Source organism: Pollachius pollachius (genome assembly GCF_949987615.1).
Source record: "Pollachius pollachius genome assembly, chromosome: 9".
In the NCBI taxonomy this organism is placed as follows: Eukaryota; Metazoa; Chordata; class Actinopteri; order Gadiformes; family Gadidae; genus Pollachius; species Pollachius pollachius.
This window is the reverse complement of record NC_136942.1, coordinates 12,774,195-12,786,584: the sequence shown is the minus strand read 5'-3', so window position 1 is coordinate 12,786,584 and position 12,390 is coordinate 12,774,195. Positions and strand designations below refer to the sequence as shown.

Below are 12,390 nucleotides of genomic sequence, written 5' to 3'. Positions count from 1 at the left end.
TCTATTTTTTGGAGCCCTTTAAAAAAAGAAATGCAAAAGTGTTAGTGCGTGTGAGAGAGAGTGGCCCGGTCCCCTTTGGTTGTTGTGGCTGGACGGCTACTCTTCTGTTTGTGGCCTAGCCTCTGGAGGCGTAGCGCAGTTTAAACGCTCATTTACTTAACTCGCTGAGCCGGGGGGCTGGCAGCGCACTCTCTCTCTCTCCTTTTCATCCACACGTATGCAAAGAGCATGCATACAGCTTATCCCTCGACGCTGGCCCAGCCAACGGAAATTGTCTGCCTGCACAGAGCGCCTGCAACGTCAGTGCCTCTGCCGTTGCTGGGGAGAAAATAGGACTCTGATGATGCGCAATAGAGGATTTAGGTGTGCCCTCCCTACAATGTCACTGTACCTCTTCAAGCCTCACTGCAGCGCACCTAACCGCCAGGTGAAATAGCCCAGAGAGCGGAGGGAAGGTCGGGAGAGAGATCAAGGGAAACTGTTGGAAAGTGGGAATATATGAGAGAGCTGCAATAGGGAGAAGGAGAGATATTCATGGCATTTCCTCTAGTCTGGGCCAAAGCAGATTGCTGGAAAGTTCCTTGGCATGAAGGACTTTTAGTTTTGCCTATTCTTCTCACTTAATCCTAGATTTTCCGAAGCGATTAAAGCTGAAATGTGTTTATCGGTTAGTCATTGTGTTTGTTTGTGTATGTGCGTGCGTGCATCTGTACGTGCGTGGAGTTGTTCTTCTCCAGTAGTTATTAAATCCCTCCCAGGATGTGGTGATGTGTGCAGACTAGGCTTCATACCCCTTTGTGTGTGTGTGTGTGTGTGTGTGTGTGTGTGTGTGTGTGTGTGTGTGTGTGTGTGTGTGTGTGTGTGTGTGTGTGTGTGTGTGTACGTGTGTGTGAGTGTGATTACCATCTTGAGATGATAAAAACTTTGTAGCAAAGTATATATTTGCCTTATTTTCACACAAATCAAAGCTGCATTGTCACATAATACAGCCTATACAGCTGTTCACAATTTGTTTATTGCTGACCTATAGAAAAACCCATTATCCAGTGCCTTACGTGAGGCACAGGAAACATCTGTACAATGGTGTTTCATTTAACATGTTCACGGTGTCATTCTTTTCAATTACATTTTGACCTCAGTTAGGAATGAGACTGCTCCAGTACACAGGATATGATGCCACATATTCTCTTGGACGTTGCCAGTCACTATTCACAGAGTAGAAGGGATTAAAGACTATTCTACTACACTACACTACTCTGGATGCTGGGTAGGTTTAGAGCGGTACCTCCAGTCAATTCACCGCTTCATAAACACACCAGCCCGCTCCACTCCGCACACGTCTCGTTTCATATAAATAATCCTTTGGTCTTGAGTGGCAACTCTACTGCCGGTAATTTCACCATGGCAACAAAAGGCTACTTCCATTTTTAACAGAGGAAGAACCACTCCATGACCAATTATTTAAAACTGATGCATATGCACATTGCTATGGCTATAAAAAAAAGAAAGAGGTATCAGAGGCTAAAGTAGCCTCTGGATGTAGCCCTGCCTTCTATCTACCCAGGGCTAAAGTAGCCTCTGGATGTAGCCCTGCCTTCTATCTACCCAGGGCTAAAGTAGCCTCTGGATGTAGCCCTGCCTTCTATCTACCCAGGGCTAAAGTAGCCTCTGGATGTAGCCCTGCCTTCTATCTACCCAGGGCTAAAGTAGCCTCTGGATGTAGCCCTGCCTTCTCTCTACCCAGGGCTAAAGTAGCCTCTGGATGTAGCCCTGCCTTCTATCTACCCAGGGCTAAAGTAGCCTCTGGATGTAGCCATGCTTTCTATCTATCTATCCAGGGCTTAAGCAACCTCTGGATGTAGCCATGCCTTCTATCTATCGATGGCTAAAACAGCCTCTGGATGTAGCCATGCTTCTATCTACCCAGGGCTAAAGTCCTGCTGACTGTGGCCCAGATCCTGGGCTCAACAGATCTGCTGATTGACTCATGCAGAGGCTGCTGACCCCTTGTATTGTATCGATAAAGGCCCAGTTTTTAGACCCGGCCCAGTGAGCCCATTATTGGTTTTTCTCTGTGTTTCATGCTGAGACACTGGCTCATATTGACACCCCGTGGAAATGGAGCTGTATACAAACTGCTGATTGAGTTACGGTATTGGGTTTGGCCCTCTAAAGGACACACAAGTGAAACAGCTTGGTCTACTTCAGCCTGTGCAGTCTGTATACAAAATGTTTTGTCAGCGATCAGTCTGCTGATTGCTGTGAAATGTTACTTATTCAAGGTTATATTATGTGGATCATCAGTCTTATAATAGTGACTTGATTTGGAATGATTTGGCTTATTGATCTATCGACATAAGGGTTTAGTGGAGGGTGGGTTTTTTAGATGAGGTACATTTTTTCAATTCAAATCTGGATTCATTTGAAATGTTAGCATTGATTATAATATAATGAATCCTAATATCCCATTAAAATTATGTCACTATTTAAATAATTATCGTTGATCGTTAATGTATAACTAAACAGTCACATAATCCTCACTGTGGGACATGATAGTTATTTTAAATAAAGTTATTAAAATAAATAAATGGCTTGTTTACCTTTTATTTTTTCATTGTGAAATGCCACATGAGGCATCGATGCGGAGACAGTTACCAAGAGCACCTTAGGGTGCCTTACATAACTCTATTTATAGGAGGCGACCCAGGCGGTACACTTCCCCCTAGCATAGCACTCCCCTTGTGCACTGGCCTTTACACCGCCTATCCCCTCCTTACCCCCCCCATGGTCCTCATGGGTTCTCCACTCAATGGAGTGGTAGGGTCCTAGTCTGTCCCCTTGGGTTCTCCGTGTGTGTGTGTGTGTGTGTGTGTGTGTGTGTGTGTGTGTGTGTGTGTGTGTGTGTGTGTGTGTGTGTGTGTGTGTGTGTGTGTGCGCGCGTCCACATTTTAACATGGGAGTGTTTTATGTTTATTATAGTAGCATAACACTTATTAATTAAACCTTGTGTCACGATGGTATCTAGGAATGTTGCATGGACATGTAAACAGGAACTCTCCGATTAGAAAACGACCCAACTGAACAACTGATGAGAGAACTTGATTTGTGAACATATGAAAAGGGAGAGGTCGCTAAGCTATTTGTGGACCATGAGTATCTGGGGATTTGAGAGTGAGCCAGATAAACACTCTACACATGTGCTGGCAGAGTCTGTGGTTTTGCACTCTCTTCAACAACCCTAATCACCATGAGAAATGCATTTTATCTTATCCGCCTACATGTTTTATGTTGTGTTCCTATGCTAAAAATATTGCTCAGTAATGGTGCGTTCCTTGCCTGGTAAACAGGAAATATAGTATGTTTTCAAAGGCTTCTCAGTCATGCTGCCACTCATTGTGGGCGACAGATGAAGTGCTTTGGTTTGTACCGATTCCACTTGGATGTTGATGAGTGTTTTCTTTTTAACGTTGCTCTGCCCCAACTTGATAAACAGGGCCATCTAGCGGACGTATAGTGAACTGCATGTCATTTGAAGTCAATTTGAATTTCTTTGTAAAGTCTTTGCTTAAATATTGCTTTACTTTTAGGCATCACTCTTAACATGCATTATTGTTCCACATAATTAACAATTATTAATATTTACAAGTTTTTCTTCAGCACATAACAAATTCCACAAATCAACAGTTTGTTTCCCAAAACACCCTTCATTCTTCCACTTAAAGTTGAAATGTTTGTCGATGATGATGTTTGCTAGCTGCCATGCACCAGGAAAAGAATATGACTCATTCTTCTCGCGGTTTCCATTCACTCAGCAAACAGCTCCTCTAACCATTCTGCCGTCCGCTCCTCTAGTGTTGTGTTGCATGACCGCAACTTACTCACTAACTAACCAACCTCCTTATGTCACGCATGACCATGATTTCTCTAACAGTGGTGTCCGGACTGACTGTGAGATGAGAGCAGAAGATGACTCTGTATCACTGACGTCCCCATATTTTACCCCTAGATGTTAATGAGTGTGCTGCCAAGCCTTGCAAAAATGGTGGATCCTGTCGTGACCTGGAAGGGGACTTTGTCTGCCAGTGCCCTTCCCCTTACGTGGGCAAACAGTGCCATCTCCGTAAGTGTGTGTGTGTGTGTGTGTGTGTGTGTGTGTGTGTGTGTGTGTGTGTGTGCGCCAGTCTGCCTGTGCGCACGCGTAGGTGGAGAATGATGGCTGGTCTAGCGTAAATCTTTTAAAAACTGTGTTTCTTAATTAATATAATCTATATTAATCTTAAAATATAGAACAAACGTCAAGTATTAGTGTAACTGAACATGTGCCTGTATTCTGCATTACTCAAATATACTGGTTTACTTTAATTGGAATTGTATGTTTGCTTTCAAAAAAGGAGATCCGATTTCATATATTCAGGATTTGATTGACCAATAGGTAGCCTTTTTAGAGCTTGTATCAGAGGAATCTATGATTAATTATAGATGTTATCATTTTTTTGTTACACTGTATCTAAAAAGCTACCTATAGAGCTGTCCGTGTATTTTTTAACATGGTGTATTATCCCAGTGTAGACTATAGACTCCCTCCCAGTTCAACCTGCCCCTCTCCCCCCCCAGGCTGTGTGTCTCTGCTGGGCATGGAGGGAGGGGGCGTCGCTGAGTCCCAGATCTCTGCCTCCTCGGTCCACTACGGGCTCCTGGGCCTGCAGCGCTGGGGCCCCGAGCTGGCCCGCCTCAACCGCAAGGGCCTGGTGAACGCCTGGACCGCCGCCGCGCACGACAGGAACCCCTGGATCGAGGTGAAGGAGCGCCCCGACCCTGATCCGAAAGACTCTCTGTGCGTCACTGCTCGACCTGTTTAGCCGCACCGCCTCTGGATTCAAATGGTCTCTCTAAATGTCATTAGGGAGTGATGGTTCATGTTTCATTTTGGGAGTGGGATCAACGTTGCATGAACACCGTTGCACGTAGGTTCATTTATGTATGTAAACCTTGTTTTTTAAGTTATCTTATTATCTTATATTATTTTTTAGTTACCTTTTACAAAAATGTCAGCGTTCCCGTCAGTTCCTCCATCTAGTCGCCTGCTCGCGACTAGATTAATTGTGGACGTAACCAAGGAAATCTTTGAGCTTGGGTTTCGGGCGCTGATTCTGCCAGCTGTGTGTGTGTGTATTGCCACGGTTGCAGGTCAACATGCAGAGGACGATGCGGTTCACGGGCATGGTGAGTCAGGGCGCCAGCCGGATGGGGACGGCTGAGTACATCAAGGCCTTCAAGGTGGCGTCCAGCCTGGACGGCCGCGTCTACACCGTGTACAAGCAGGGCGCAGACCGGAAGGACTATGTGAGTGCACAGCCTCACACAAAAACGGCCTGGGATTAGATTGGGATTATACCATCATAAATGCTTAATTACCTTTATGTAAATGGTTTCAGACAAAGTTTTCAAATACTAATAAATTACAAAGAGAGGCAAACCACCTCTATTGGGAGTTTTTGACCAGCAACAAGAACACTTCCAGACGAGCCACCAGGGGGGGCACCAAGATACACGCTCGGTTGAAGAGGTCTTTACTAGGATGTGGAGTCCCACAACTACAACTGAATGAAGCTTTAATTAATAATGGGTTTCAGGACAAATACGTTGGGGCCAACTTTGTCCCTGCTGTGTTTCGGTCAGGTGTTCATAGGGAACGTGGACAATGACAGCACCAAGACCAATCTGTTCGACCCCCCCATCATCGCTCGCTTCCTCCGCATCATCCCTGTGGTGTGCCGCAAGGCGTGCACCCTGCGCATGGAGCTGGTGGGCTGTGAGCTCAATGGTACGCACACACACACACACACACACTCACTCACTCACTCACTCACTCACTCACTCACTCACTCACTCACTCACTCACTCACTCACTCACTCACTCACTCACACTTTGTATGCATTCAGTTTTATTTATACCCAGTAACTGAATGAAGTCATTAAGTTGGATATCAATACCCTTTTTTTTCAATGGTAAGTCTTGTGCACACCCGCAGCCTATATATATATATATATATATATATATATATATATATATATATATATATATATATATATATATATATATATATATATATATATATATATATATATATATGCAAAGGGTTTATTTATTCTCAGATACTGAATAAAGTTGTTCATTTGGATCTCAATGCACTTTCTTTTATACTCCCACTGACACTGAAAAACACACACAACAACATCCCTGTTTCCCCCATTACAAGTGTGATGTGTGAACCTATTCCAACGGGATCCATAGATCTTTTACTAAGACCATATGGGAGTGAATGCACCAGGGTAATATTGGCAGGGGATACGTCAGCTGCGAATGAACGCATGTGTTTATTTGGACGGCGAATAGTGTTAGTCATGGTTATCAAAATATCGCATCCCCCTCCCTGCCGGGGCCAGGGTGATGCTTAGCGGTCTCTCGTACGCCACTCATGTTTATCCACCTCGTCGTCTCCTTCATCGCCTGCCAGCGTGGCTCTTGGAGGCTGGCTGGCCTCATTACGGGGCTGGGATTTCCCCCGTCTGCACGTCTGTCTCCTGCTGTGACCACGTTGTGTCTGTTCCTCCAGCGACTGGCATGCTGAGCTCTCTCTTCGGCGGTGGGGAAATGGTTTTGTTTGTGAACTCGTTTGACATGACAGAATGTGTCTCTTGTGTAAAGAATAGTGTGTACAGTCGGTACAGACGGGATTTCAGTTCACTAGAGAATAACTATTATACAAAGATGGATGATCATGGATGTAAAGTGATGATTTTACAAAATGTGTGCGCTTCGTGTCAAGCAATTCACAACTAATGTGATTGAGTCAACACAAAATTCTTGATTTGTCAAGTGCGCTTTGGAAATCTCCATTTCCATCTTGTTGGGAAAGTACAGCACTTAAATTCTACAACAAGGAAATAGATCCAGAAACAGCTGAGTAAAGTTGAGGACATTTATTTTAAGAAAGTAATACAAAAGCCGAGCTGGTCTGCAGAACGCCTGCTTTCCCAGTTCCAGTTTTTATATCCTTGCTTCTGTGATTCCTCCCATAAGCTCCAATGCAGGGTTGTTATCAACAATGACCATGCATGACTTTGCCACCAACCAAATTCCATTGTTTTCGTTATTCTGGGATATGTGCCATGTTTCATCATCTACTTATCAATAACCTGTCCGAACATTCTCTTACTTTGTATCAAACACTGTCAAGCATGTTTCATTATCACATCTTGTTATTAGGCCTGAAGAAAACTGTGCAGACTCTTCACATCAGGGGCGTAATCTTTCCCTGAACAAACCGTATATGTGCCTTACCTATCTGAGCAAACCCAGACTCTCTCCGGGTGATACTGCCTTGCGTCACCTTGGTTCCCAGGCCTGAATATGAGTACATACTGGTGGTTTATATCGGATGACCTTTCTAAGAAGCAAGAGTCTATTCAGAAGACTCCATGTTTTACCCCGCCCATCTTTATTATAATCCAAGGTTATGGTCAAGTTCTCCCACAATCTCTGGCCTCACTTTACCTTAAATTACTTACCTCCCATTAAGTCTTCCATGTCGTCATATCTGTGCTCTGACTACATGTCATTGGCTGCCCTTCCTTGGCACACTCCTGCCTATCATATTCTCTCTTTTCTTCGTTTGTCACCCATCCTTCCTTTTGGTCCTCGTTTCCGTCTGTCTGTCTGCGTATGTGTCTGTGTGTGTGTGTGTGTCTGTCTGTGTGTCTGTGTCTCTCTTTCTCGGCCCTCACCTCAGTAGTGTCTTCAAACACAACAGGTTGTTCCGAGTCGCTGGGGATCCGGTCCCGGCTGGTGTCGGACCGCCAGATCACGGCCTCCAGCGTGTTCCGGACCTGGGGCATCGAGGCCTTCTCCTGGCAGCCGCACTACGCCCGGCTGGACAAGCAGGGCAAGACCAACGCCTGGGCCGCCGCCAGCAACAACCGCTCCGAGTGGCTGCAGGTACGGAGCATTGGAGGCCCCATGCACGGCCACATTGTGCATGCAAGAAGGGCCCAACTGAGAGGCACATTTCAGACCTACGCCCAGTAGGCGGGGTGTTCGGGCTTTCTGAGTCTGGGTTTCAGAGCTTGTCGTTGGTTAAACTCACATCCAGCGATCCTATTATGTTATCGAAGGACACCAGCAATTGCAAGGGACGGTGTCCCTTTTTGTTTCCTGTTTCGTGACGGAGATATTCTGCTGAAGCTTAATGAAGTGTATTTCTGTATTTCTGCAGTGGCCAGTGGAGATTTATTCAGACTCTGTTGACTGTTTACTAGTGCCAGCCAAGTTTGTTTACACCAATTACAGGCTTACAGATCCCTGGCTCCAGCAACATGATTTGTCGATAAACAAATATGACGCGAAGGAAAGTAAAATGCCCCGTTAACCCAGATTGGAGCTTGACTGCCATCATACTTTAAATGTTAATCTATAGTCAGATTTGTGAGACTAGCTTTTGCTATACTTTGGTTTCAAAGCTGCCCGTCTATGCTGTTGACAGCTTATTTCGCGCTTGAACTGACTTATATTTGAACATTTATACCACAAGGACAAGTCAATCACTGGTTATTTTCATGAGAGGGGGTCTTTAAGATAAGTTTCTGTGAGCCATGTTGAGCTTATCATCCCAATAAGAAGCTCTTAAAATCTTCCCACTTGGATCCCATCAAAATGCATGCCCTGTGCACATGCCTGAGAGCCAATCGCGTAACCAACTTCTTGTAAACAGAGTTAGGAAAGTGTGAGGAACGTTTGGGGAACACGGAGGAACGTGTGATGGTTTGATCCGTGTCGTCAGGTGGACCTGGAGTCTCCCAAGAGGGTCACGGGCATCATCACCCAGGGAGCCAAGGACTTTGGCTCTGTGCAGTTCGTCACCGCCTTCAAGGTGTCCTACAGCAACGACGGCCAGTCCTGGACCAAGGTCAAGGATGAGACCACCAAGACAGACATGGTAGAGTGTTTGTGTGTGTGTGTATGTGTGTGTGTGCTTGTGAACATACAGTTGTTAAAAAAGCATAGAGTTGTTGACAGCGTAGCATGCATACTGGGGACATACTCCTGGAACATTCCACCTGGAACCATTTATCGTCAGGCTAACTTGATTGCTGTCGTTGCAATCCAATAATCGACTTACCTGCCATCTGGGCTCGGATGTCCCAAAATGCACGCCCCATCGAGTAATCAAATCAAAGTCTGTAACGGCTCTGACTGGACTCAAATGGAATGTTAACAGCTGGAAAACCCGGTTTTCCATGTATATGTGGAGGTGCAGGTGAGTGAGTGTTCATGGCTGTGCTCCAGGGGCTTCCTCTGCATTAAGTGTGTTGGCTCTGCCCCCTGTGTCCAGATCTTCCAGGGCAACAGTGACAACAACGTCCACAAGAACAACGCCTTCGAGCCGCCCTTCTACGCACGCTTTGTGCGGGTGGTCCCGTGGGCGTGGCACGAGCGCATCACTCTGCGCATGGAGCTGCTGGGCTGCAATGAGTAGTCCCCCCCCCCCCCCCCCCCCCCCACACACACACACACAATAAAGGTTGAGTTATGGTCGGCGTGGACGCAGCGCAAGGGGGTCTACGGACCCGGTACGTCCTTGCCGACCCTCTTTGCGTCCAGCGCAAGGTCCGGACGTGCGCCTCCCAAAAGTTGTGACCTTTGCGTCAGGGGGTGATTGGTTGGCTAGCGCAAACCCGACGCAGAACCAAAACAGGTTCACGACTGCGTCGAAGCGCCTGCGTGGTCTTTGCGTTGCGTCGACGTGGAACCATAACTCTGCCTACTTCTCCTCCCACCTGCCATCTCTCAGCCCTAGAGGGCGGCAAACCCTAGCGTAGTTTTAAGTAGTCCTCCTCCATGAGATGTATCTGCTCAGCTAGTAGGGGAAAGAGTCCTTTCTTTATTGGTGGCCTATCGGGATCGGTCGGTCCATCCAGCTCATTTCTAATAAGCCAATTTTATTTCCAATTGAAGTTTTTCTTCTGTCCAGTATATCATAGATATTTATGGGGGGTATATTTTCCGATCCCAGGGTCTGAGATCAGCAGTGTGGGGCTGGTAGTTGTTTCAGTGCTAGAGCTGTGTCACAGCTGATCTGCAGCTAGACCCTTCCACACCCCAGGCTAGAATGCACATTATCAATCTTCATGATTTTGTTGGACGTTTTTAATAGTAACATTTATAAAAAACGCAAACATTTTTTTTTGGAATTGCTAGATACCATACCACGTAGCTTCAAGGCAAATGTACAGGAAAATGTTGTCTTTTTATTGTGACAAAGAAGAAAAAATAATCATTGTAGAATTGTCATAATTAATATTTGCTTGCTTGTGGTTTGTAATGAACCCTAAATGGGTAGAGGGGAAAGGGGGGAGGTAACACATTACCTCATTACCTTAAGGGGACCTTAAGGGGAAAAATAAGTGGTTTACTTTAAAACAAGGATTCAGGAGGGAAGCCAAATAAACTTTGGGATGGCCCAGTCCAAAACAACAACCGGAAATCCACACCCTATCTAAAAATAAAGACTGCTAAACTAATAGTGATCAAAATAAAATACTATGCTAAACTACCTATCCTAGATAACGAAGAGAAAATGTGGGAAAGTAACCCAGTGGGACCTAACATGGTTATATGAGTTATATTGTTATAATGATATTTTAAAAGCTTCAGAGTGCATCTGTTGTCAGGCACACAATTATCCTTTACAATAGCTTTTACAACATGTTTATAGTATAACAGCTAGTCATTTAGAGTCCACAGTGAAGACAGCCTCAGGCTCAAAGCAAAGTGCTCTCCGCTAGGACATGTTGGTCCGGTTCTTTTACCCTGATGCCATGAATGCAATCAAAATCTGTACAGCGTTAAACTCTAGTTTGATGATTTCAAGTAATTTTTTAATATCTTTTAGCCCTTATTCTTGGATTCAGCAACATGTTTTACAAAGCCATTGTATTGGTCTTCCCAACGATTATCCTTTGGTTTTTCGTTAAACTACTATTATTTCATTGTAAGTAGGTATTGTGTGCTTGGTAGATATATTTAGTATGAAAAACCCACTGTGGAGGTTATGTAAAAAAGTAATATCCCCTTTATGTTTAATGGCATATAATTGCAGCATTGTTTCAAAGTTTCTTTTTGCCTTGTAAGGGCCAAACACCACTTCAATTCATAGAAGTTATGGTAGCCTATTTTCTCCTGTCATTCCCGCCATACACTATATAATTAAATTCATGAATCATCAACAATCATTGTATCATAATGAGCTACACAATAGGGGAGGAGGTTTTGGATGAGTTATTTCTTGATATTCCTTCATGTCTGGGCTAGCACACTTGTACATGCTACTGAAACCTTTGTTGATGTTGTTGTCGTTGCAGATTTCAATTCAGTTACTCTGTGCTTTCACATTTGAACATTTGATCATCAATTTTAACAACACTTTTCAAATTTGATGTTTTTGTTTAGGTGTTTTGTAATACGATGAAACCAAAAAAAGTATTTTGCAGAAAAAATTTTCATTAGCTATTAGAACAATGTAAAAAATTTAACGAATGAGGAATTACAGCTTGGGGTAATGCCAGTGATTCAAGTATAGTATTATCATATGATGTACATTTACAAACTTTGATTATTTTTACTAACTTGATTTGTTTAAATAAAGTATATTTTGCAGAAGGCATATCCTATGCCAATTATTTAAAAAGCATGTAATCCAAAAGTGTGTCCAACCGAATGCAGGTGTGGCCCTGCTGATAAGCCACATCGACACATGATCCTTCACGGTAGAGCTGGGATTTGCCATAGAATCAAATTCTTTAGTTAAAATACTAACACTGGCATTCAGGGCCTGTGCAATATCACAATGCATTGAAAATGAATGAAAGTTAAGCTAAATTTACTGCAAAAATACATGGGTATGCACGGAAGCTGTCTAACAGTAGACTTGTGTCAAACACTGTACAGTATTAGCTGTTGTTGCAGGCATAAAGATGTTGGTGGGTTATGCAGCCCTGCATGCATCTAATTGGTAAATTGAACAAAGTTCAGGGGGTCTAGTTTAGGTTTATTAGTGACAAAGATTTTATGTTGTTGATGATGTTGTCCATCTTATGTTACTGTAAATAAGTTATTTTTTTCCTGTTCCAGTTTTCTATGATTGATGAAAAGCTGTGTTTTTATGCTTTCATGAAGGTTATTTTTGTGATGTTCTCAGAAATTAGACGTCAATATTTCATACGGAATTTGTTTTGTTTTTTTGTCTTCCAGCGAATACATTTCTATATTGAGTTTCCCTTACGTTTGGCCTTTGTACATTAAAGATAATGAATAAAGAATTTATTCCAACA

At 43.9% G+C, this 12,390-nt stretch overlaps 1 protein-coding gene across 6 annotated transcripts in view; it reads left to right on the top strand.

The window, feature by feature from the left end:
* The window catches only part of LOC307080996 (lactadherin-like), a 21,523-nt gene extending 9,133 nt beyond the window's left edge, over positions 1-12,390 (top strand). For 2 of the 6 annotated variants that reach the window (XM_079743999.1, XM_079743996.1), the window contains 7 exons: positions 4,007-4,120; positions 4,615-4,796; positions 5,188-5,343; positions 5,680-5,824; positions 7,815-7,999; positions 8,841-8,996; positions 9,393-12,390. In XM_079743999.1, coding sequence (XP_079600125.1) covers positions 4,007-4,120; positions 4,615-4,796; positions 5,188-5,343; positions 5,680-5,824; positions 7,815-7,999; positions 8,841-8,996; positions 9,393-9,536 — 1,082 coding nt within the window. In that variant the 3' untranslated portion in view covers positions 9,537-12,390. Of the gene's footprint in view, positions 1-4,006; positions 4,121-4,614; positions 4,797-5,187; positions 5,344-5,679; positions 5,825-7,793; positions 8,000-8,840; positions 8,997-9,392 lie in introns of all 6 variants that reach the window. The other 4 variants (XM_079743998.1, XM_079743995.1, XM_079743997.1 and 1 more) reach the window with 2 other exon arrangements.